Here is a 23,882-nt window from a genome sequence, read left to right as displayed (position 1 = left end):
TTTACCCCTTGGGGCCATGATCATGAATGAGTCCATTTCAGAAAATAGCAGTGTCTTGTGACACTGGGGGGAGAGCTGTTATATCCTATTTCGTCTCCTTTAATGCATTTGGCACATTTCTGCATGCTCATGCAAACAGCGTGGAAGGTGAGGAAAATCTAAAGTGGCTTTGTTCTTAATGAGAAGCCATGATAACTGGCTCGCCTGCTTACTAAAATAAGCATCACAACTAATGACATAAACTCATTGTCTTAACTCAGTGCATTTACAGTATTTATTATGCAGCAGGGTGTACCCCAAGCAACCCATTTGCTTTGAATCCCCTCTAGACTTTGCAGTACAACACATCCACACTGCTCAAACATAAATCTTCAGCATTGGCGTAGAATTCCAATTGCTAAGCCTGTCTCTGCAGAATTTTGAGATGTCACCGTTGTGAAAAGTTGGTAAACATGCAGTTTAGCTTAGGCTCTGCATTTTTATTTAACTGCAAGAGAGCGAATAACACAGGCAGCTAGGAAAATTTTCCTTTGATCCTTAGCTGGAGGGCTTTAGCATTATCCTCTCAGCCACAGCACCCAGATCAAACATTCTGCTCTACTACACAAGAGGTCACATGCTCTGTAAATCTGCTTCAGAGCCTGCCACCAGAGAACGTCTTATATTGTAATGTACTTGAAGCAGCAGCAACAGTTGCATGTGTCAGGGACCGGAATAAGACTGAGAACTGTCAAGAAGAAAGTGGGTGGGTGAAAGACGGAGTCAGCAGCAAATTTGTGGATGCAAAGCATAGGTTCAGTGCTGGTACTGAGAAGAGATTCCTGGCTGAGCTCTCGCACCAGAGATTGCTGGGATAACAGGGAACTTGCCTTTTGGGTGGTGGCAATGGAGAAAGATTGGGTTGGACAGAAAGCATTTCTGTGAGGAGGTGCTAGCAAGGGATTGAGTAGAGTGGAACCAGGGATGGGTTTTTGTTAGTGTTTACTTGAACATGCAACCCTGCTGAATTTCCCCAGAGGAGAGACAAAAGAGTTTGGGATGGGAGGATGTTTACTATTTGATGGGGTGGCCAGGAATTCTATCTTTTGTCTCTTTTCTTTCTTTTTGAAAGTTAACTAAAGGCAATCCAGTGCACTCAGCAGTCAAAGGCAGGTTGCTTTAAAAACCTCTTAAGAATGGTTCTGGGAAAGTAACTCCAATAGGCCTGTGGGGTCAGATATCATTTCTCCCTGTGCATTGTGTTTTGGAAGAAGAAGAAGAAGAAGAAGAAGAAGAAGAAGAAGAAGAAGAAGAAGAAGAAGAAGAAGAAGAAGCAGAAGAAGGGTAGTAGTAGTAGTAGTAGTTTGGATTTGATATCCTGCTTTATCACTACCCTAAGGAGTCTAAAAGCAGCTAACATTCTCCTTTCCCTTCCTCCCTCGCACCAATAACTCTGAGGTGAGTGAGGCTGAGAGACTTCAAAGAAGTGTGACTAGCCCAAGGTCACCCAGCAGCTGCATGTGGAGGAGCGGGGACGCGAACCTGGTTCACCAGATTACAAGACTACCACTCTTAACCACAATACATGCAATAGATTGCTTTTGTTTAACATTGTAAAACAAGAGGGAGGGGCATGGAAAAGCCACCCAACTATCTCACTAAGACCCCTCCCCTGCCTTAGCCAACCAAAGTGTTGCATGTTTGGCACGAATCCTACAGAAATTTTCATTGTACTTTCACTAGAAGATGAAGGAAGATCCAGTGAAGGTTATGCACATCTCTACTTCATGTTGAGAAAGACTGGGTTCTCTAGTTTCACCTTATGAGGGGAAAGTGGTGGAAAAGCCAGTTTGGCATAATCTTCAGAGTGTTGGACTGGGACTTGGGAAAGCAAGGTTCAAATTTCCACTCAACCATGAAGCTCATGGGCCAGTCACCATCTCTTAGCCTAACCTACCTCACAGGGATGTTGTAAGGATGAAATGAAACGGGGAGGAGGAGAACCTTGAGATCCTCGGGTGATAAAGGTGGTATATAAATGTAACATGAATACATAAATTTCTGACAAGAAATGTATTGGGTCTCAGGCCTGTGTGAGATTCTTGCCATATGACCTGCAAGCCTGCTTCCTTAATTGGAAGTGTGGGATGGGAATTTGCCTCACATAACCGAAGATTCAACAGATTATTGAAGTTAGGTAAAATCTGCACCATACATTTGAAGCACATGACCCCCCCCCCCCCGAATCCTGGGAACCAAAGTTTATCCTTCTCATAGCTACAATTCCCAGCACACTTAACTGGGAACTACACTTGCCAGGATTCTTAAACTTAACTTAAACTACAGTTCCCAGGATTGTTTGAGAGATGTCCTGTGCTTTTAAATTTGTGGTGTGGAGAAGTCCAAGCAAATATGGCACCATTTTATCTTTAGCCTAAGTTTTTGCTTGTTTCTTGGACATAGGACAGTTGTGTGTGTATTGGTGAACCCCTAGTTTCAGGAGAAGCAGGAACGTAAGGAGTTGTAGGAAAGAAGGGCATAGGCAGTAAGCTGATAGCCACTAAGAAAGTGAGGCTGAAGGAAAATACCCCACACATTCTTAGAAGAGGAGGTATTCTGTGACATTGGCTTCAAAGGAAAAAACTACTGGGTTGTTGTTTTTTGTGGGTGGGGTCCAAAAAAGTGGCCAGGAGCATAAAGATGGGGGAAGTCTGAAACTAATTGGAATTTTTCAGCCAAAGACACGGTTGCAAGACCATTATTAGATGTAAATAATCATGATTGGGCAGGAGCAAAACATATTGAATCAGGCTTTATAAACTACAAATAATCCTTTTCAAAAGAGCTTTGTGAACAAGATTTGGCACTATTCCTTTTATGCAGATGACAAGCAGTTGAATGGATCAAACAGACAAAGAGAGGGAGAGAAACATTATATATATATATATATATATATATATATATATATATATATATATATGCAGGTTTTGGTGTCCTCGGGTGTCTTCCCGTGTAAAAGTTGGGGTGTCTAGGCGACGTTTCGACGAGGTCTCACTCGTCATCTTCAGGCTGGTGCTTTCGGCTTCTTGTTACTGGAACAGAGCTTGTTACTGGAATATATATTGTTACTATATTGTTAATATATCTTGTTACTGGAATATATATATATATTCCATTAGAATATCCTACACAAGCTGCCTGTCATCTCCATGCCCCAGACAAACTACTACTTCTGAGGTAAATGATGCTCAAGATTTGAAAAGACAGCTTCATCAGTATCTTCTCCAGACAGTTTTACATTCAAAGAATAGAAATGGCCTTTGAAAAGAAACTCAGCACAGGTGATACAGACTTATCATTTCAGAAATTCCTTAGACTCCAGAATTTAAATTGAATTTTTAAGCTTAAAAATATGTATGTTGTTCACCTGCCCCAGAAGTCATATGAGAACTGTAACTATTCTGTTTGTGAAATGAGTCATTGTGTGTGAGATTGATGAGTTTTGCATGGAGGTGAGCTGAAGGTGAGAACACAAAGGCATTCTGTCACTCCTAGAGTGGATTAAATGCCTCATTCCTCATGAATATAGGAATATTTTAGAAAAAAATACATGAGCTTTTAGACTTTATTTCAGAAAAAAGGCAAAAATACAATTTCTTCATTCTTTTATTTTCTTCCTGGCCTACCTTTTCTATTAGAAAGCTCTTTCCAAAAACAGCATGTAAGTGTAAATGCTGCTGGTGAATATTAAATGTCTCCAGAGGATGAGTACAGGGGGCCTAGACACTCAAGTGCCTACAGTTCATATGCTGATTTTTACATTAGGTTTCCACGTCTCCATTTCATCTTGAAAAAGTCTCCATTTAAATATCACCCACTAGGCTTCACAGCAAACAACCCAAAGCATCATTTATTCAATGAATTAATAGTTTCATAATGGCAGCACAATATGAAATCCCATGCAACAGTTGTGCTAGCAGAAGCCTATTGGCTGTGCAGCAGGTTGTGCAACAGGAAGTATTGGGGCTAAACAATCTGTTGCTTAAACAACCACAATAACTTACATAAGGCATTCTGCTAGCACAGCTAAGGAACATTAACTTAGTGCCATACTGAATTCTTCCACTGATTGGGGCACAAAGAAACTGGGATGAATTGACAAGGGCAAACTATTTATTGGGAAATGTAGCTTTTGAAAGGTGGCATCATGTGGGTCATAGAAAGATTTTTCTTATCTTTGTGAAGGCTGAGCTAATGTTTAGAGGAGGATTCCAAAGAAAGTAATTAACCCGTGTAGGAAAATCTGTGTGGTGTTGTTTTAGAACCAGTATTTACCTGTTCTTGTAGTGAAACATTGCCAGAGCTTTCTGGCTTTATTGAACTAGACAGTTGCTTTCTGGGATACACTCATGGTGACATGTAAATTCTCTTTGATCTTGTCGTACACGTGCTAGAGAAACCCATTCATCTTAGAGAATGTGTTAAGTGCAAGGACTTGGAGAAAAGTGAAACCATTATGACAAGGAAATTCAGTTTGATAGCAGTGGCAAACCACTCTGAAATAGTAAATAGAAGTCTATATTTATGTAAAAGAAAACCATGCATTTGAGACTGGGACAATGGCTTTGGGTAGTACTGTAAATATCCTCCTGCCTCCCTTAATGGAAATGGCCTAGAAGTCATTTCAGCAATAGTTTTGTCTAGGGGAAAATAAAATTTATTGGATATTGGTACATGGATTGTTTATTCTAAGTAAACTGTAAATATATAAACAGCTAACTATGTATACCCAAGTATCACCTAATATGTACGTATATTTTTGTTTGTTTCTTAACTTGTCAGTTTATCTTCTTTTTCAATAAGATCTGTAGGGTACCTATATCTTTTTTCTGAGGACCAGAAGAGTTTTGCCTGACAAACTTGTTGAACAAGCAGCTTGATGTCCTATAACATCTGACATCTCTCTCCAGCCTTGAAAATGGGACACCCATGAGAGAGTTTGAGGGAAGGACAGAAAGACAGCTAGAATCAGTACTGTAGTTTGATTTCAAAAATAGGCAGAAGTTGCAAGATTAGCTGCAGGGGTCCACACAATTTCTGTGGGACATCTCAAGGCATGTTCTGAAGGCCGATGACACATTGCTGTAGCTAAGCAAGTCTACATCTAGTTAGTATCTGTCTGAAAATACCCATGCACACTGCTTTGAGCCCCATGATGGAAGGGGGGGGAGTAGAGTACAAATGTACTCATTAAAAGATGCATAATGAGAATTTTTGTAGCCTGGCATACAAAATTGTATTTTGTGTTTATATTTGTAATTAAAACAGATACTACAAACACTGTAAAATGCTAATGCTATCTAATCCAAATACAAATGAATTATATGTCATTGCTCCTGGACTTTACACCATTTGTGGAAGTGTAGGATATGCAACAATACCTGAAACACAATAGCTAGGCTTCTCTGTAATATCTTAGAAGTCATTTTATCTTACTTACTTCACAACATTTTGTTGCAGATTTTTGCTATAATTTTGCAAGTTAGATATCTGAACTGCTATCTGAAAGTAAAAGCTTCTATCAGAGTCCAATAAATTAAAAAAACAAAACAAGCACGCATGTTTAGGGGAAAGTGAGTCCCAATGACTTATACTGCAATGGTCACTGCTAAAATTAGTGTTCTGGAGTAGTTATTCCCCCACTTAGCTCCTATAAACATTTGAGCATGCTTTTGGTTTCTCTGACAGCCATTTAACTTCAATGATAAAGACTGTAGGCTTTTTTTTTGTCTGAGAGAAGAAATAAAAAAAGATCCAGTAAACTCAAGCCACTTCAATTAAAGGAATATGAATTGAAAGATGGCACATTCTTTTTTATTTTCATGGTTTTCCTTGCAATAAAGAACACAGTCGCCTGTTCTTCCCACACATCAAACCAACCACTTGAATTTAGCTTGTGTAACAAGGGTTTGTGTTTGATCACACAGTCTCTTTGAGCAAGATTGTATATAGTGACAGCTGGTGGTGACTAGTAAAAGGAATAGGCAGATTGCTTTGCTTTGGTCCAGTACTCCTATACTTAGGAGATGGCAATAGCAATACTGTCCCAAACACTAACTGCTGAGAGGTTCAATTCTCCTGTGATGCAGTCTGTTCTCGTCCTAGACTAAGTACTGGAAATGTGCCACTCTTGCTGTTTCTACTTTTGGTTTGGGTAGATATCCCAATTTTCAGTTTCTCACTTTTCCAATCTCCACATTTCCTTTAGGTAGAATATAGTCTAGTAAATATATGGAAAGTATGAATCACAGTTGTATTAAGTCAAAGAACTCCCAAAGATAAAAAAGAAGCTATATTGAGTAGGCACCATGCTCTGAGTGGGAAATTAATGGAAAATATAAAAGCATTAGGACAAAGGCCACATTTATTTGTTCACTTTTTGCAGTCCATTTAGAATCAACCAGTAACAGTTTGGCAAATTCTTCTTTGACTATGTCATAGGCACCAGTTCTCATTCAGTTCATGATTTTTTTTTTTTTTAAGACCAATGAAGATTTACCAGCATTTTACTGCAAATTTGTCCAATACACACATTTTTCAAAAGGGATTTTGCCTAATACAATGCAATTTTGAATATGCTTTTCACTAAAATATATCCTAATATATGCATTTTTGTATACATTACTTAGAACTGTGTCACAAAATGAAGATATATGCAAATTTTGAAGGAAGGCTAGGTTTCAGTTCATATATTGCTTTGGAAAGTGCAAAATAGGTAGGTTCACCTTTTAATATGAACTGAATTGAATTTCTTTCCTATTCCTTGTGGTTGGATAATCACTTCAGTTTTCATACAAAGGTCCAATTGCAATTATTAAAACTCTGGAACCTCTGCCTCTAGAAGTGATGGTTAGGAAAAGTTGGCACTGCATCTGTATTTATAAATATTTATATTCCTCCTCAGTCTGCAATATTCTTTCATGCCTTTTGCTGGGCTGATTTAGAAGAGTTTCTAACTGAAACAGAGGGCATGTTTTCCCAGGCCCCGTTAGTGGTAGCAGGAATTTCTTATGCCCAGACAGGGCTGGTATCAAGTATCTTAATAGTGATGAGAATGGTTTATGCAACAGAAATTGTGTGAGTAGATAGATAGATAGATAGATAGATAGATAGATGTGAATGTGTGCCTTCATTTTCACACTTTGAGTCAGGTAGAAAGTGGTCCTGAGGTCTTTGCTGATTCTTAAAGCAGGAAAAGAAGGGGATGGTATGATATAACACTCCTGATTTCATTCAGATACTGGCAAAGCAGGTATGTAGTTTGGCAGCTGGATCATGTGGCCAAGTTGTGCATTTCAGGAAAGCCAATTTACAATGTCGATCACACAGGTTAGGTGGGAGCAGGCATGGGGAACCCTGAATGTGGTGCCACCTGTTCCATAATTTTCACTCCTGTCTTACATCGTGACCTTCAATTTCTTATCTGGCTAGCAGAAGGACAATTCTTCTGGCTGTGCCACCTCCAGGGGCTTAACCCAGCATTAATGACAGTCATGTTTTACTGGAAAAAGAAGATTCCTTTGAATTTTGAAATTGTATTTTAAACTGGGTCTAACAAGAACCACGATTAAAGCTGTCTTGCAATCTCACTAGAACAAAAGTGACTCTTAGATAGATAGATATGGCATCACAAATTGCATTACTCAAGTAGTGAATGAATCTTCTTTGTGCCACCTTTCCTGTTTGCATAGCACAGGAAATCCAAGTGTGGTTATTCTTTTATATTCTTTTAATGCATGTTCCCAATAGTTCATTTATTTACTCCTGGCTCACAAATTACATGCAAGTTTTCTTGGAAGTCAGTCCCATTATTAACTTCCAGTAAAGTATGCACAGGGTTACACCTCATTCTGGGTTTACTTTGCAAATGCTCATGATAATCATAAATAAATATTCAGCTTATGAAACAAAAAAAGGATACTAGTGTTGTTTCCCTTCCGCGCAGGCGAACTTAAATAGGGCAAATTGCTATTTTCAATAAGCTCCTGGGTGATCAGAGTACCTGCCAGCAGCAACAGCAACATGGGCAGAAACAGTATCTAGGGGCAGTCCAAGGTCAGGGTCCAAGTAATCAGAGTACAAAACAAGGTGTCAGGTGAGAGGCAAGGTCCAGAGCCATAAGGTGCTTCCTGACTGTCATTATTTTCAGGTGGGATTCAATCACATAGTGGCAAATTCAGGTTGTACAGTGGTGCCTCGCAAGACGAAATTAATCCGTTCCGTGAGGCTCTTCGCATAGCGGTTTTTTTGTCTTGCGGAGCAAGCCCATTGACAGCTTAGCGGATTAGCGGTTTAGCGGCTTTTAGCGGATCAGCTGATAAGCGGCTTATCAGCGGATCAGCTGATAAGCGGCTTAGGGCTTAGGAAAAGGGGGGGAGGGAAAAAACCCTGCAGGAACTCGCAAGACATTTTCGTCTTGCGAAGCAAGCCCATAGGGAAATTCGTTTTGCGAAGCGCCTCCAAAATGGAAAACCCTTTCGTCTAGCGGGTTTTCCGTCTTGCGAGGCGTTCGTCTTGCGGGGCACCACTGTACCATTAAGGCTGGAATCTGGAACTCTTGCAAACCAATTTCACTTCCCCCAAAGCCTGCATTTCTTTGTGGTAAGGAAAATGATAGGAAAATGCAGTGAAAAGTCTGGGATAACACCTGCTTGATGCAGCACCATCTAAACACCCCACAAACAAATTAGGATGAATGCTCATTAAAGAGCCCGTGTGCTCTAATCTCTCTAGAAAAGAAGTCAGGCTGGATTTTCATTACACAGGTTGTCTGGAAGCACTTACAGTATTGCCTAAAATAGCTGCTTCGTATGCTAAAGAATTTGGTGGCAAATCAGTGCTGTCTTCTGCTTAGCATGGCTTCTCGCTGTACGGCATTCAGTCACAGCATTAGTGTCTAAATGGTCTGATGATTATTGGTTGGCAAAATGAGAACACACAAAAAGAGAAAACAAGACCCAAATGTAAACATTTAAATAAAACAAATGAAAATACTTCCCAATGGGTGACTATTCCTGATTCTGCTTTAGCACTTGAAATCTAAAGCAGTAAAAGACTAACAAAGTTCACCAAAGAGTTCTGACTGATCTCCAGAGGCACTGGCTTTATCTCTAAAAACTTGTATGAAGAGAAATAAATACAACAAGAGAGATATCTTAAATAAAATAGCTCAAGAGGCAGGACTACCCGCTAAGGGCAACTTCAATGGAAACTAGTGCTGTTCTGGAGCATTTTCAGTCGACAGCTTCAGCAGCAGCAGGAATATGGGCAAAGCTTTTGAAACCAAAATTTCAATGGGAACGACATTTGCAATACAATTCTTTTTAAAGGACTTGGCAGAATGGGATGTCAGGGAAAAACCCCACCAATAGCAGAAATGACTATTTCCCCTTGCTTCATATAATTCATGGTATCCAGAACAATGTGTTCATTTAAAGACTCTCCTCCTGGAAGAGAGGGGAGTGGTTGTGGGCGGGACCCCGAGCTCCACCTCTAGCAGGGGGCGTTAGCCCCCTGCCTTCCACTCACCTGGCTGGCGCCCACGCCCATCAGCAGGCACCCAACCAGGTGCCTCCGAGGGGGCGTGTAGAGCAGCCTAAATGCTGCGGCGCCAGCCCCTCCTTGGCCTCACTCTTCGTCGTCCCATCGCGAGTGTATTCATTCCACTTTGGGGGGATCGGGTCCTCGAACCACAATGTCTATTTGTTGAACAGGCAATATCTGGAAAAGGGGGAAAGTACTCTGAATATGGGCATTAAAGTTTCAGCACAAAGAGGACCTGTACACTACAAGTCTTTATTGCTTTTTTATTTTCCAAACTAACCCCCCCCCCAAACATTTGAATTTATAATCATTATGTTTGCAACTACAGAGAGCAAAACAAAAGAACTAGCAAACTATTACTCAATATGGCGGGAAAGGGGTGACAAGGCAGTTCTTGGAAAGATCTGAGTTCCCGAGCTGCTTCTGAAAACTGAGCTAAGTTAGCACGGTTTTATTTATTTTATTTCAATACATGTAATTTAGGACTATTATCAAAGTTGCATGTGCTGCCTTACCTGATCCTTCCCTCAAAGATTGTGTGTGCTATCATTGCTCTCTCAATCTGTTTCCTTCTTATCCTTTCATGGGAGAAGGGATGGTTTGTAAAGAAACATGCTTTACTTTTGTTTCTTTGCTTCCCAGACTCCAATACATATTTGAATTAGGTCCTGTTAAGAATCCACAGACAGTGACTAGGAGCCAGGGCAATTCTGACTGACGTCAATGTGAATTTCCACCTTAATAGTCCCAGCCATGTAGAAGGATTGGTTATCATTCCAATCAAGGCTAGGAAGGGAACAGGCAAACCTCTGCTAATCACACACATTTACAATAGGACTTGTACCCCCCTTGCCTATAATTTATTTAATCGAGAGAGAGAGAGAGAGAGAGAGAGAGAGAGATGTACACACCAGAGCTGGCCCAGCCATTAGACAGGGTGAAACCACTGCAGAACCCTCCGGGCAGCACCCTCATAGCTGCCCTGCCACCACTGCCATCAGTGCTGATTTGGAACAAGATTGAGTCCATTTTGGGTAACTTCTCGCCCGAAATCGAGCAAGTTCTTAGGGAGCAGGCAATTCAGACAGCAGAAGGTATGGTGGTGATGGGAGCAGCAGAAACAGTAGCAACAGGAGGGCAGTACTTCCTTTTTTGCCTCAAGTGGTAAAAAGGGATGTGCCACCCCATGTACACACCATACAATAAATGTAACATAGAGTTTTGCCCTAACCTTACTTGGGTTGGAGAGCTTCTATGACCCTGGACAGGCAAGTTCAGGACTGCATCTCAGGTGCCTGAGCCTACAGAGCAAGGAAGCTGTGGAATTCCTGAACTTGCTTCTTCAGCTTCACAAAAGCTAGGAAGCTTTCAAAATACTCTATTCTAGTACTGAGGAAGCGGAGAGGTGGGGAGATGAAATTTTGATAGGGCATTAGTAAGCTAACAGAAAGCAGAAGGACGTTTTGTAAAAAATGAAAACAAAACTAAGTTCAGATCAACTGTAGCTTATACTATGTTAAGTCTTCAAGATATGTAAAAGTTCACATTGGAAGCTAAATTTAAGCCTAAAATAGGAACCGGACTAGATATTTCTTTCTATATTCAGATTCAGGTGAGGAAATTCATAATTGCACTGTATTCCATACAGAGAGATAATCTTTAAAACAAGTTGTCATTTAATTTACTCTTCTTAAGCTGTCTGAACTCAGCAAATACTCCTTGGGATTTTTTCCCCTGCTCACATCTTCACTATAAGGTTTATAATAATAATAATAATAAAGATTCATTATTTAAGTAATATTGATTGCCCAAATCTTTTCTTTTTGATAATATACTAAGTTAATACATATTTAAGTAGGTCATTGAGCCATGCATTATTCAGCCAAGAATTTGCAAAAGGCACTGAAATGGCCTTTGCACCTGCAATGTAATACTTATGTAAAATGCATAGCCTACTAAAAAGTAATAGCCATATGCAAAACAGGCTTATTGTCAGCAGCAATTTAATGTTTTTATTTTGATATGCATTTTTTTTTTTTATAGCTGACCCACAGCAATTAAAAATTCTGCAGATACCACCATTCAGGTTTCTTTTCTTTTGGTTTTTTTTAAAGCTTGTCTAAACTGAGTGGCAACGGTCAATTCCTAAGCAAAAATAAAACAGAAATGTAAAATGGCGATCCAGGGTACTTAATTTGTAGGGAGTAAAGGAAAATGTGAAATTTACGCCATTGTGCATTGCTTTGTAATGATTTGTTGGGTCTTTGGACCGTAATAAAGATTGATTGATTATTCAACAAAATGTATAGACCATTTGATTATTATTTTTTAAGTCACTAAGGTTTAATATAAAATATATTTTCAAGGTTTACTGCACAGGCAGGGAACTTTTTTCAAACTGAGGCAGAGAGCCTACCAGGGGCTGCATTCTACTGGTGGGTGGGGACAGGGATAAACAGGGATGCATCAATGGTTGTAACTCTCAGCAGGTGGTATTCCAGCCACACAAAAGCCAGAGGTTTCTTTACCATTGACACACATCTCTCTCCAGCCAAGCAGTCAAAAGGCATTATTTTAGTTTAGCCAGGCAAAAGCACCTGCAGGGGTATGGAGCAAAGAGAGGAGTATGGTCAGGGGAGTGAGATGGGGTCTGGGGAAAGTACCAAGGTGTGTGAGTATTTGGTGCAACTTTTTAAAAAAAATATATTTAAAAATTGAGGTGTGTCAGCAATGGTGGGTCCTGCAAAATGCTTTGGCCTAGGGCAAACATATGTCCGGATTTTCCTGGACATTGCTGGTATTTCAAAGGCGGAATTGCTGTCCGGGGGGATTTATGAAAGGGGGCACTTTGTCCAGGATCTTAGGCAAGTCAATCGAAGCTCAACAATTTAAAAACAACTCAACAACCTTCCGGGTATACTGGTTTTTACTTTTTGAAATATGGTAACCCTACTTAGGCCTCACCATTTGATATCAGGCCTGAATTTATTGCAGTGTGAGCTCTATTACACAATAGATTTACATCACACAGGCTTGCTTTTTAAAAAATAATATCAATTTTATTTCTAGCCCTTCAAGCATGCCATTATGGATTCCTTCTCCATTTAGGAAAGTGTGAAGTGTATATTAGGTAGGTCCACCTCTAAATGCAAATTAAATCAAATCTCTCCCTTCCTGCATCCGTACCCAGGATATACATATTACACACTGCCCTGTTGTCCCAACCGTTCTATCAAATCATTTGGAGGTACAGTAAACCTCCTCGAAGAAAATAGGCTTTTTAAAAATGCCAAGTGTGGAGAGAAAGAATGCCTATCGTATTCCTTCCGTATAACACAAGATCTCAAGGCTTGCCTGCCAATTAGGCAGTAGTCCATTAAAAAAGAAATAGTCCTTCCCACTTCTGAAAGGCACCAGCATCTCTGAACAAACTTGTCTCAACTGGGGATGTGCAATCAGGTTGTTTGTTGCAGCTCTGGCTCCTCCCGTAAAAAGTGGTTTCTATGAGAATTGGCTTCTCTCTCTTTCTCTCTCTTATCCTTCTACCCAAGAAGGATTAACCACCTAATCCTATGCATTACACAGAAGAAAACCTGATGAATTCAATCAAATGCATTCCCCAGTGTTTAGGATTGCAGCCTAAGCACTGGATTCTTACCATGTTCGCTAAAAAAAACCAGTGTAATTTCTTTCAGTGGGAATTATTTCCATGTGTGCTTAGCACCATATCTTCAGCTACTGAAAGGGAAATGAATAAACAGAACCAGTGATGGGAGTTTGACACACTAGAATTCATTTTTACTACAGAAAATGACTTTCTGTAAGACTCATGTATGCAGAAATCTTATTGTGAATAGCAGATAACAATAATAATTTAAAAAATGCTCTCATAAAGATGCTGCTGCAAAGGAATAGAAATACTCTTCTAAGAAGTGCACCTATTTCTCTTCTTCTTTTTGCTTTTTGCTAACAGCACACTCATGGTTTAATGACTGGAGGCTAACAGCCAAGAAAGAAGGGTAAGATTAAATTTTATTATCCTCATACACAGCATGGTCTCTCTTGAAGCTATTCTCTGTATTGTCAGGCGCCATAGACAATCAAATGTCTGTTAAGCTGCCTGGTCATTTCCTACAGAGAGAGGACCAATGCTATGATTAGCATCTTTATTTTTTTGTTATTTGGTCCTTAGATAAATGAATTCCTCAGATATAAAGTTAAATATTCAATAGATGTGATCCAAGAAAATTAATTTTCTCTTTAGACGCCTACATTATGGACCCTGGTAATATAATAAATATATTTTTAGAACCCGTAATATGTGAATTGCTTTAGCCTGACTGAAGAAAACAGAGTGTTCCCAGTAGAGCGCTTCTGACTAATATAATTAGAAATTAGTTAGCATATCACATATCTTTGTGGCTATATATAAACCTCCCCTGAATAATTCAAATAATAAATTCTGCCCCAGTGGAAAATGGAGCTCATTTCTCTGAATTTGTTAAATGTTTTCATTTCCAGAGACATGTGCTTAGGGATATTACCAATAAATTTTAAACCTTGCTATAATCTCTACAGGTATTATTTATGTAAATCCTCACACTACCGGGTGAACTCATATTTCTGTTACTCAGCCGCTGCTTGTGTTTTGCCTTCTTTTATGCAAAATATTCCACATTTTCTGCTCTTCCCCACCTCCAATTTTAATTCTGAGATTCAGCAGAAATAGCAAAACATGTTAAGACTTTGGAAGTAAAATCTGCACTGCAGGGTGAAACACCGCAAAGGCTTAAATCTTGATTTGCAGGAACCACTGAAATGGGGGGAGGGGCACTCTATGATCAAAATACCATCTACAAGTGAAATAAAACCAAGTTGGCTCAGATCAGTGTTGACTACTTTATACATTTTTTCCAGTTATCACTAGTGTCTCTAAGTCTACTGAGTGTGTTTTAAACATACAAAGCAAGTGACCACGCTCAATAGCCTTGTTGGACATAACACTCAAAAGTAGGGGCCAAATGCACTCCCCAAGCTTCTCTATCTGGCCTTGGGAGTCGTTCCAGCCCCCCCCCCTTCCCTGCCATACCATCTTTTCCCCTAGCCCTCACCAGTTTTGTTTCATATCACCCTTGAGTGATTTTGCCTGACTGGAACGTGTCCTTTAACTCTGATAATAGTCATGCTTGCCTGTGTGGATGATAGAGAGGGAAGTGTGAGTGTGTTTAGAAACTAGCCTACTATACAAAGGTAAAACATATTTTCATTGTTCATGTTTGACTGGCATGCAGTCCCCAGAAGATTACCTGGAAGGGAATATGGGCCTCAAGCTAATAAATCTTCCCCAATCCTGCACTAAACCATGATTTAGCATTATGAGAATGAGCCTTTGCAGGCCTCAGGTTCACATGATTTCTCTACTTCCTCTGCCTCTGGCACAGGAATTTGACAGTATTTGGTTCTATTTTTGCCTAACCACAGCTTAGTGTGGCATATCAACCTGAACCAACCGAGGTTAGACTTAAATCAAGTTTACTCAAATAAGCCACCTTCTAACAAGTTGTTTATGAAAATAGTTTCTTTTAGTTTTGCTTCAGTTTAGATGTAATGGTAAAAACGGTTAATGAAACTTTCAGTCTCCTCTACTTTTTGAAACAGGATTAAGTTGATTCTTAGCTATATCCTAGCTCTTATGCTCCCCAGAGATCAGTCAAGGTGTTTTATATTTCTGCTCTGATCTTGAAAAAAGGGTCAGCAGAATATAGTCATAGAAATGACTGGTAGCTTATTTTACCAGAATACCTTGGCAGAATACCTCTGAACATGTTGAGAGTTCTTTTTTTCCAGAAAACAATGATCACTGTCCTGTCCTTGAGCTCCAGGTCAGAAGAGGATGCTCCTATATCCCTGGCTGGGAAACAAGGTTAGGCTTCTGAGGCTGAGCATGAAACTGGTGGTCATGGGTCTGCAAATTCTGATGCTTATGGTTTGGAGGCTACCGGAGCTGAGCCAGAAACATCATAGAAGCCTCCACCCAAGCCCAACTTTCTAGAGTCAAGTGCCTTCCATACCACTTACTCTCAACTCATATGGTCTTATGTACTGACTTGCCCTCAACATGTCTGATGGCAGGGGTGCCAGTTCCACTACCATTAAATCCTTCATTTGTTAGAAAATGTGTAAAAGGTAAAGGTAAAGGGACCCCTGAACATTAGGTCGAGTCGTGACCGACTCTGGGGTTGCGGTGCTCATCTCTCTTTAATGGCCGAGGGAGCCGGTGTACAGCTTCCGGGCAGTGTGGCCAGCATGACTAAGCTGCTTCTGGTGAACCAGAGCAGTGCACGGAAACACCATTTACCTTCCTGCCGGAGCGGTACCTATTTATCTACTTGCACTTTGACGTGCTTTTGAACTGCTAGGTTGACAGGAGCAGGGACCGAGCAATGGGAGCTCACCCCGTCGTGGGGATTTGAACTGCCAACATTGTGATAGGCAAGTCCTAGACTCTGTGGTTTAACCCACAGCGCCACCCGCGTGTACTTCAATGCATATTTACACACAGAGAGAGGGAGAGAGAGATAGACAGACAGACAGACAGACAGACAGACAGACAGACAGACAGATGAACTTATGAATAACATATAGACTTATGAGTGAACACAAGCAAAAGTCATGTAGACCAACGCTATATTGATCTATCCATTCCTAGCACATAGACCTGCATGATTACTTTAACATAATTACAGTGGTACCTCGGGTTACATACGCTCCAGGTTACAGACTCCGCTATAGCTCAGTTGGTTAGACCATGGTGCTGATAACACCAAGGTTGCAGGTTCGATCCCTGTATGGACCAGCTGCATATTCCTGCATTGCAGGGGGTTGGACTAGATGATCCTCAGGGTCCCTTCCAACTCTACAGTTCTATGATTCTATGATTCTATAATCCAGAAATAGCACCTTGGGTTAAGAACTTTGCTTCAGGATGAGAACGGAAATCATGCTCTGGTGGCACAGCGTCAGCAGGAGGCCCCATTAGCTAAAGTGGTGCTTCAGGTTAAGAACAGTTTCAAGTTAAGAATGGACCTCCGGAACGAATTAAGTTCTTAACCCGAGGTACTACTGTATATTCAGCATACCACGTCCTTCAATGGTCCTTCCTGCCCTTCAATGACAGAAGTAACCATGCTGATTGGAGTAAATGTAAATGAGATTTTAGAGGTGGCCAAAGATGTGACAGTCAGCTTGATGTGGCCTCCAAGTCAGAATAGTAGCATATGAAATGGTACTTACACTCTCTGCGCACTGTTTTCCACTGTAACTATGACAAGTGCAGAATGTCATAAGTTTGTGTAGGGAATGCTTCCTATGTTATCCAGAAACTGAATGAGTGAAGCATGGCTATTCTGTTGCCTGCCTCTTTTGTTTCCCAGTATTCTTAGATCTTCCACTATTTTTATTTAAACTCTGCTGCCCCCATTTATTCATTTAGCGTTAAGTTTCCTCCCCAGGAACTATAGAGAAAATTTTTAAAAAAGAAAAGGAGGGAAGGAAAGCAATGAACCTGGGAAAGAGTGAAGGCTAGCCAATTATTAAACACAGGAAGGATAAATATTCTCTTCCAGTGTAAACCATAAATGGTTTACACTTTAAAACTACATGAAGGCAATTTATTAGCATCCATGAAGGAGCTGCTTTTATAAATGGCACTTCAGTTTATGTCATGATGATATATTTAGGCACATACAAATATTTGGCTATTCCTTATCCGATTCTACAGTCAGAACACAATCTTTGGCAGTGTGCTTATGAGTATGGATCTTCACTTTATCTGTTTATAATAAGGAATCAATTTGGAAGTTATACATCCCCAGTATTATGCACGGACACTTTACTTAAATGGTACCTTCTGGCTATTTAATTATATCTCTTAACACCACAGAGAGAGACAGAGTGATTATATACCAGGAGCCACAGACAAGGTAATTATGTACCTGTTAAGCCTGTGTGATAGTTAAAGTATAGTCTTTGCCAACAGATGGTATTCTGTAGGAAATAACCACTTTACAAAGATGTTTGTACATAGGAAAGCCTGTTCAATACCATGAAGTTGTTTCCTGGAAATCTAGTTGATTTGGCATAGACAAACCTAAGCATCTGAAGCAGTTTGTATATGCATCCAATCAGACAATCAGAATGATTTCCATATTTAAAGTCTTGAACTTGGGACTTAGAAATCTAATTCCTTTCAATTGTGGTATAAGCATCTATAGGTTGTCAATGATGTTTGCAGTGACTTCTTGGATATGGAAGATAGCCACAAATTAAGTGCCAATTCTATGCTCCCATGTGTAGTCCAACATTCTGAAGACATTTGCAACCAAATATGCAAACAGTGTATGCAGAAACACCTAAGTTTTAAACAGCATCCCATTTGTTTCAGGGGGCCAGTACAGCTTAAATCCAAGTGCTTATGGGTGGCCATTCTGTCCATTACTCTCTAAAATGTCTGTTGCTTTCAACAGGGATCATGACCTTAACTGTCTATTTGAAAAAAGAAGGGTCATTTTTTTTAGTATATACTTGTTTAGTGCCCCTGAAAAGTATCTGCATTTGACTGAAGTTCCAAGGTTCAGATCACGTAATTAGCAGTTCCGACTTAGAAAAGCAAGTATACATACAAGTGACGGTATTTCTGACTGAAAGTTGAATGAAGATACCAACATTGCTCTGCCAATAAACAGCTGCTTATGACAGAATCTTCCTGATTATATGTGGCCACAAAGAAGCCATAAAATCATCATTATGCTACAGAGATGGTACACTGGAGTAGCAAAAACATATGCTAGTGCAAATTTATGGATCAGAATTCCAGTCTTTCTTAACAAGACATGACTAGCTCCATAAGCATAGTTTACAGAACATTCAAAATGCACCCCCATTTCCAATTAAAGAATAAAGTACGGTACTACAGAAAAAGCCCATAAAATGCTGCTTTCTTTTCCACAGGACATGCTTGCATTGAATCGAATGCAATGCTGGTTGTATGTCCCTGCCAGCTACATGGACCACCACATTCTATATTGCCATATTTGTTTGCAATGTGTTGTTGTTTTTTCATTTTTCATATATAACAATTGTGTGGAAATTTGCCATACATAGAAGTCATATAGTATTTGGTTTGGTTAGTCTGTTATACACTACTGCCTATTTTGTTGAAAAGCACTGAAACAGAAACACACACACACACACACACACACACACACACACACACGTACCTCCAAACTGAGCTTGAACCAACACTAGTAGTAGAACTATCTAGTCTGCCCTTCATTGGTTTATTCATTTAGGATGAATTGTAATGGAAATGTGGAGGACCTTGGTACTGCAAGGAGTTGGTGGTCCACCACAATGGCTCTTTTTGTGTCTGCACCTTATTTTGGGTGTCTGGGATCCTTTAATTATTAGCCAGACACATTTCTTACCTTGTGTTCTGACACCTGCTGATAAGGTGGCTAATTTCTTATCTATCACTTAGTCACAAGAAGCTCCTGGCAGTGCTTCAGGGTCAATCACCTGTGAAAGGAGCACTGATATCTAGTCACATAGTCTCTTGTAAACTCTCATGAACCTCAGCATAGACCAAGAACACAGAAGATGCTACATACTGGCCATTGCAGGAGTCTGTCCATTGCTTTAATGAGGGGGCTCTCTGCCTTTTGCTTTTCCTTTGCTCTTTGTTCCTTGGTTGGTTTTCTCACTCTGCCTAAAAATGAAATCTATCTATCAAGGAAAATAATCAGTGTGCCATTTGCATTGTCCAAATAATAATACAAATACTAATACTACTAATACTACTAATAATAAACCCTCTTCTTTGGCAGAACAGGAATTCATGCTATCAGAAGAACAGTACCACATGGATACAACTTTCATATGTGCTTCTGAAATGCGGCTGCCAAGAAAACATTCCTATTTCTACTCCAAAATTATGTACATTCAATTTTCAGGGACTGTATATGATACGTTCTACTGAGCTCAGGCTCCTGGTTCAGGTGCAGTATACTCTGCAGCCAAAAAAACAACAACACCCACAATGGATGGCTGCACAGAATCACACTCTGGACACATACTTCCCCCTGTGTGTGTGAAATTGCCATTTTCGACAGCAAATTTTGTTAATTACAGCTTTCTGTAAAATAAATGCTCATTCGCCACATCATTGGCACGGGATCATTCTGCTATCCGCTTAAAAGAATTATAACAAATGCTGAAGGAAAGAGACACATAACGGAAATCACATGTTGGAACATGTAAATACATACGTGTGTGTGTGTGTGTGTGTGTGTGTGTGTGTGTGTGTGTAAAATGGACTTTAAAAGAAATCCTCATCTGATTAGCAGAAGCCAGCAGAGTGGAATATTTCCAAAGGTATTCTATCAAACTGTTACAAAACAGAGCAAAAAAAGACAACCTATCCCTCCTTTTGATTTTCCATTAAAAGATGTGCACTGTTTACAGATCTCCCATCAAACTACATTAAAACAAGTGGCTTGTGTTTCAAAAGTGATCACACAGAGAAATCTCATTATGATGCCAGTATGTTTTGAACGTTGATATTCCATAAGTTGTTTTACACTATTTATCCTTTTGCAGAAAAGCCAGAAACCTCCTTCTGACATTACAGAGAGAGCACATCTAGAATGGACTAACACATTATGGGGCCCCTCCTGCATGCTTCTCAAGGATGACTAAAAGTATCTGAAGGGTGTGAAGACAGAATGCACTCAGGGTGGGAAATTACATTCACGCTACATCTGTCATACCAAAAACTGCAGCTGAGAATTTATCAGCCAAAAGGCAATTCTCTAGGGCAGTCAGTTATCAAAGTGAAGCTATAATGGCATCAAATAGGATAAGACTCCACCAACCCTTCAAGCATCATGTATATAGCAACTGAAAACCCAGCTATCACATACCAGCATTGCTAACCTGAATTTGATATTCCTGCCATCGTTTAAGTTAAATTAAGAGAACGGCAAAATTGTCAGCGTGATTTCATTGTAATGTGAAATCAGCTTAATTACTTATCTCAAACCCTTTCTTTTCTTTTAAAAAGTCATTTTCATGTTACTTTCCTAAATAAATGGAGTTTACTAAGGATATAAAATTACAACAAAGAAATTAAGATTGGATGTTTGGTTATTACCATTATTCCAATTTGTACAAATGTATTGGGTTAAAAGGCAACATAATGGCATTTCATAAGGTTTTAGTGGTCTGATTAGTATTGGTGCTCAGGGGTTTTGAGGAAAAAATGGGCTCACCTGAATATGGGAATACAGTCATACCTTGTGTTGCGTTAGGCTCATGTTGAGTCTTTTTGGCTTGTGAACGCGGCAAACCCGGAAATGTATACTTCTGGGTTTCGTTGTGTGTGTGCGCGCACAAAAGCGTTCTGCATGCTTCGCACATGTGGAGTATATAAATATACAAATAAGACAAGTGGAATATAGTACAACAGGCTGGTCTACAGCATACACAATGAAAGAGTTGTTGTTGTTGTTGGCTTCCGAAGGTCTCAAGAAACAATGGAGTTCTCTCTCCTTCTCCACTTTGTGAAGATTAAAACAAACAAAGACTGATTTCAGTACAAAAGCAGCCTCTGTTTATTGTCTTACAGCCAGCCTGGTTAAACAGTATTATTCATTTAAGAATAGTATCTCTTCCAGACAATCTATACGTACAAGAGGACAATATCGGTCAATAAAGTTTGAGAAATATACACCTGTGGTCCATTATTCCCAAACTCCCTCATTGCTGACAAGTGTCAGGGCCAAAACAGATACCTTCCTTTGATGTCTAAGGATAAGCAAAACAAAAGAAAGGGGACCACTTAGCAGCACACATAGATGCTACAGTCTTGCGAGGATTATGCTGAGAGAATAACAATATGCAGATGCCACTGTGCTCACTGTTGCATTCCTGGAAATATGGATGGTTTAATTAGAGCTTTAAATAATGAAACCTTTTTATCACATTGACAGTGAAAGTACCTGAAAGCACTGATTATCATGAACCATAACTGCAGCATGTCTGTCTTCTGTCATGTTATAATTTAAACATGCCTAGATGAATTAGCTTCATAGATCAATGAAGAGGACATAATCTTGTTTAAATCCAGCTTTCTTTTTTGTTTTAAAATGGCAAAACACCCAGCGTCACTAATATTTGAGTAAATCATGCATCTATCTTTTATTTGCCTTATTACATTTTTAGCATGCATCTATCCCAGTTACCATTTACAACAATTTAAGACACCACATCCTTTTAAAATATAAATGTAACAATAAGCATCAACTAAAATTGTCAGCATCACTATAATAACCGTTTGTGTTTCTGCAATACTGCGGTAAACAAGACAATTCCGCAGAAATGGATGAAAAGGGGATTTGAAGACTAATAAAGAACAGTACATAATCTAGGTTAGAAAACGTATTATGGATCTAAAAGATAAGGTGCTGTGAAGTCTTTGGATGCTGGTGTGTCTGATTTATGTCTGAAATGATTTTCTCTCTATTGCAGGATTACCATGATTCATCTACCAATTTCTTTCTTACTTGTTGTATAGGGTATAAACAAGGAGCTTTCTAATCTTCTGTGTATCTTATAAATGTGGTTTGTGTCATAAGCTGCACATCAACTCAGGGAGAAAGACATCAAGTTAAATTGTCTGAGCTTCAAAAGCACCAAACAATTAAAATTCCTATTGGCATAAAAACTGAATAAAATTTAATTTAGAGATGAAAGCTCTTCCATATCTGATAAAGCTCCTCTCCTCATTCCCACTTTGTGCTAACATAGTAGGCCTGTTTGTATAAATTTTCCAGTAAACTGCTGTGTTAATACATATGCACATATTTTCTAGAATAATTAGGAATAAAAATATAAAATGGAGAAAATTTGTACTAGCTGTAAAGTTTAGTGCTGTTAAGAATGCAATTCTGTGGACCCTGGAACGGCTTCCCATGAACCATAGTGTGTGTTTATGTGGATTTATGTGGAAATTGTTTTCCATTTGGTTGTGTGTTTTTTTATGTGGTTTATTTATTGTTTATGACTTTTGTAATTATGTAAATCTCATCATGTTGTAAGCCGCCTTGAGCATTGTTTTTAACTGTGGAAAAGCGGCATACAAATAAAAAATGATGATGATGATATAGCAGACCTCCTTCTTTATGGGCAGGGGGAGCAAATCTAGGATGGAAGAACTGCCTGGGCCCTTGGACTGTTCTCTTTCACACATAAAATTTGCTTTAGTGTGAAATTTGTTTTGCTATATTGTTTTAGGATAAAGCTACCTTGTTTATTAATATCCACAAGTACAATTTAGCACTGTCACTTAATGTCGCTTTCCTCAGTGTTAATCTGTCCTATGAAATTCAGTGGCAGTCAGGAGGCAATCAGTCTGAAAATCTATCAGCCAACTGTGGGGCTGCCCATAGCGACAGAAGAGCCTATTAGGGCCTGATTAACCCTCCCCCCTCCCCCCTGCCCGTGTGTGTGTGTGTGTGTCTCACAGACACACACACACACACACACACACACACACACACACACACAGGCCTTTCTCCAAAAGTCCAGCTTTCTATCTTTCAAACAGTGTTCTAACCAATTGGCCATAAGGAGAGAGAGATGGGGAAGGTGTAAGAAAGCTGTGGATCTAGATGCTGTCCCACGTCAGTTAGCCCCAATATTGATTCAGTTCCTTTTTGTATGTCTATTCTATATGCCTGGTCCAAAGCCTTCTCTGCCTTATCCCTTTCCTTCCTTTTTCATTGCTTTGTGTCCATCAATATCGGCAGCAACAAGAGCAGAAGTCAGAAAATCTATCACTTTGCTGTATGAAGGATTGTTACTAGTCGTTGTTTCCAGATGTTCTTCAAGGCCAATCCCACATAAAATATGTTGCTGTAATCTAGCTTGGATGTCAGCAATAACTCTCTCTACTTGGCGTGGATAACAGTGGCAAGATTGTACGTGCAACAGAAATTTTCTGTACTCAAATAATAGTTTAGTTTTTGTGTCTATTAGTGGTTCTTCACTCTATCCACTACAGTGACTGGATGAAATTTAGGAACTACTGTAATAAAAAATAAACTAAGTACCTGGTCGAGCTTCCAGTGGAATTCTGCAGGTCGAAAGGTATCAGCTTGGTCAAAATCTTTCCGCAACAGGAACACAAGGCGACAATTGTGCACATATAGTGCATAGTGGTGCCGATTCATTTCTAAAAGAAA

The 23,882-nt window shown here is 39.6% G+C and overlaps 1 protein-coding gene across 1 annotated transcript in view; it reads right to left on the bottom strand.

Annotated features, from left to right (window-relative positions):
* Positions 1 to 23,882, bottom strand: part of CLSTN2 (calsyntenin 2) — a 323,329-nt gene that overhangs the window by 36,199 nt on the left and 263,248 nt on the right. The window contains exon 8 of the mRNA XM_081861525.1: positions 23,751 to 23,872. Coding sequence (XP_081717651.1) covers positions 23,751 to 23,872 — 122 coding nt within the window. The remainder of the gene's footprint in view (positions 1 to 23,750; positions 23,873 to 23,882) is intronic.

Source organism: Podarcis erhardii (assembly GCF_964252035.2).
Source record: "Podarcis erhardii genome assembly, chromosome: 5".
NCBI classification, from domain to species: Eukaryota; Metazoa; Chordata; class Lepidosauria; order Squamata; family Lacertidae; genus Podarcis; species Podarcis erhardii.
The sequence above is the reverse complement of the archived record's forward strand: the minus strand, read 5'-3'. Positions and strand labels throughout refer to the sequence as shown.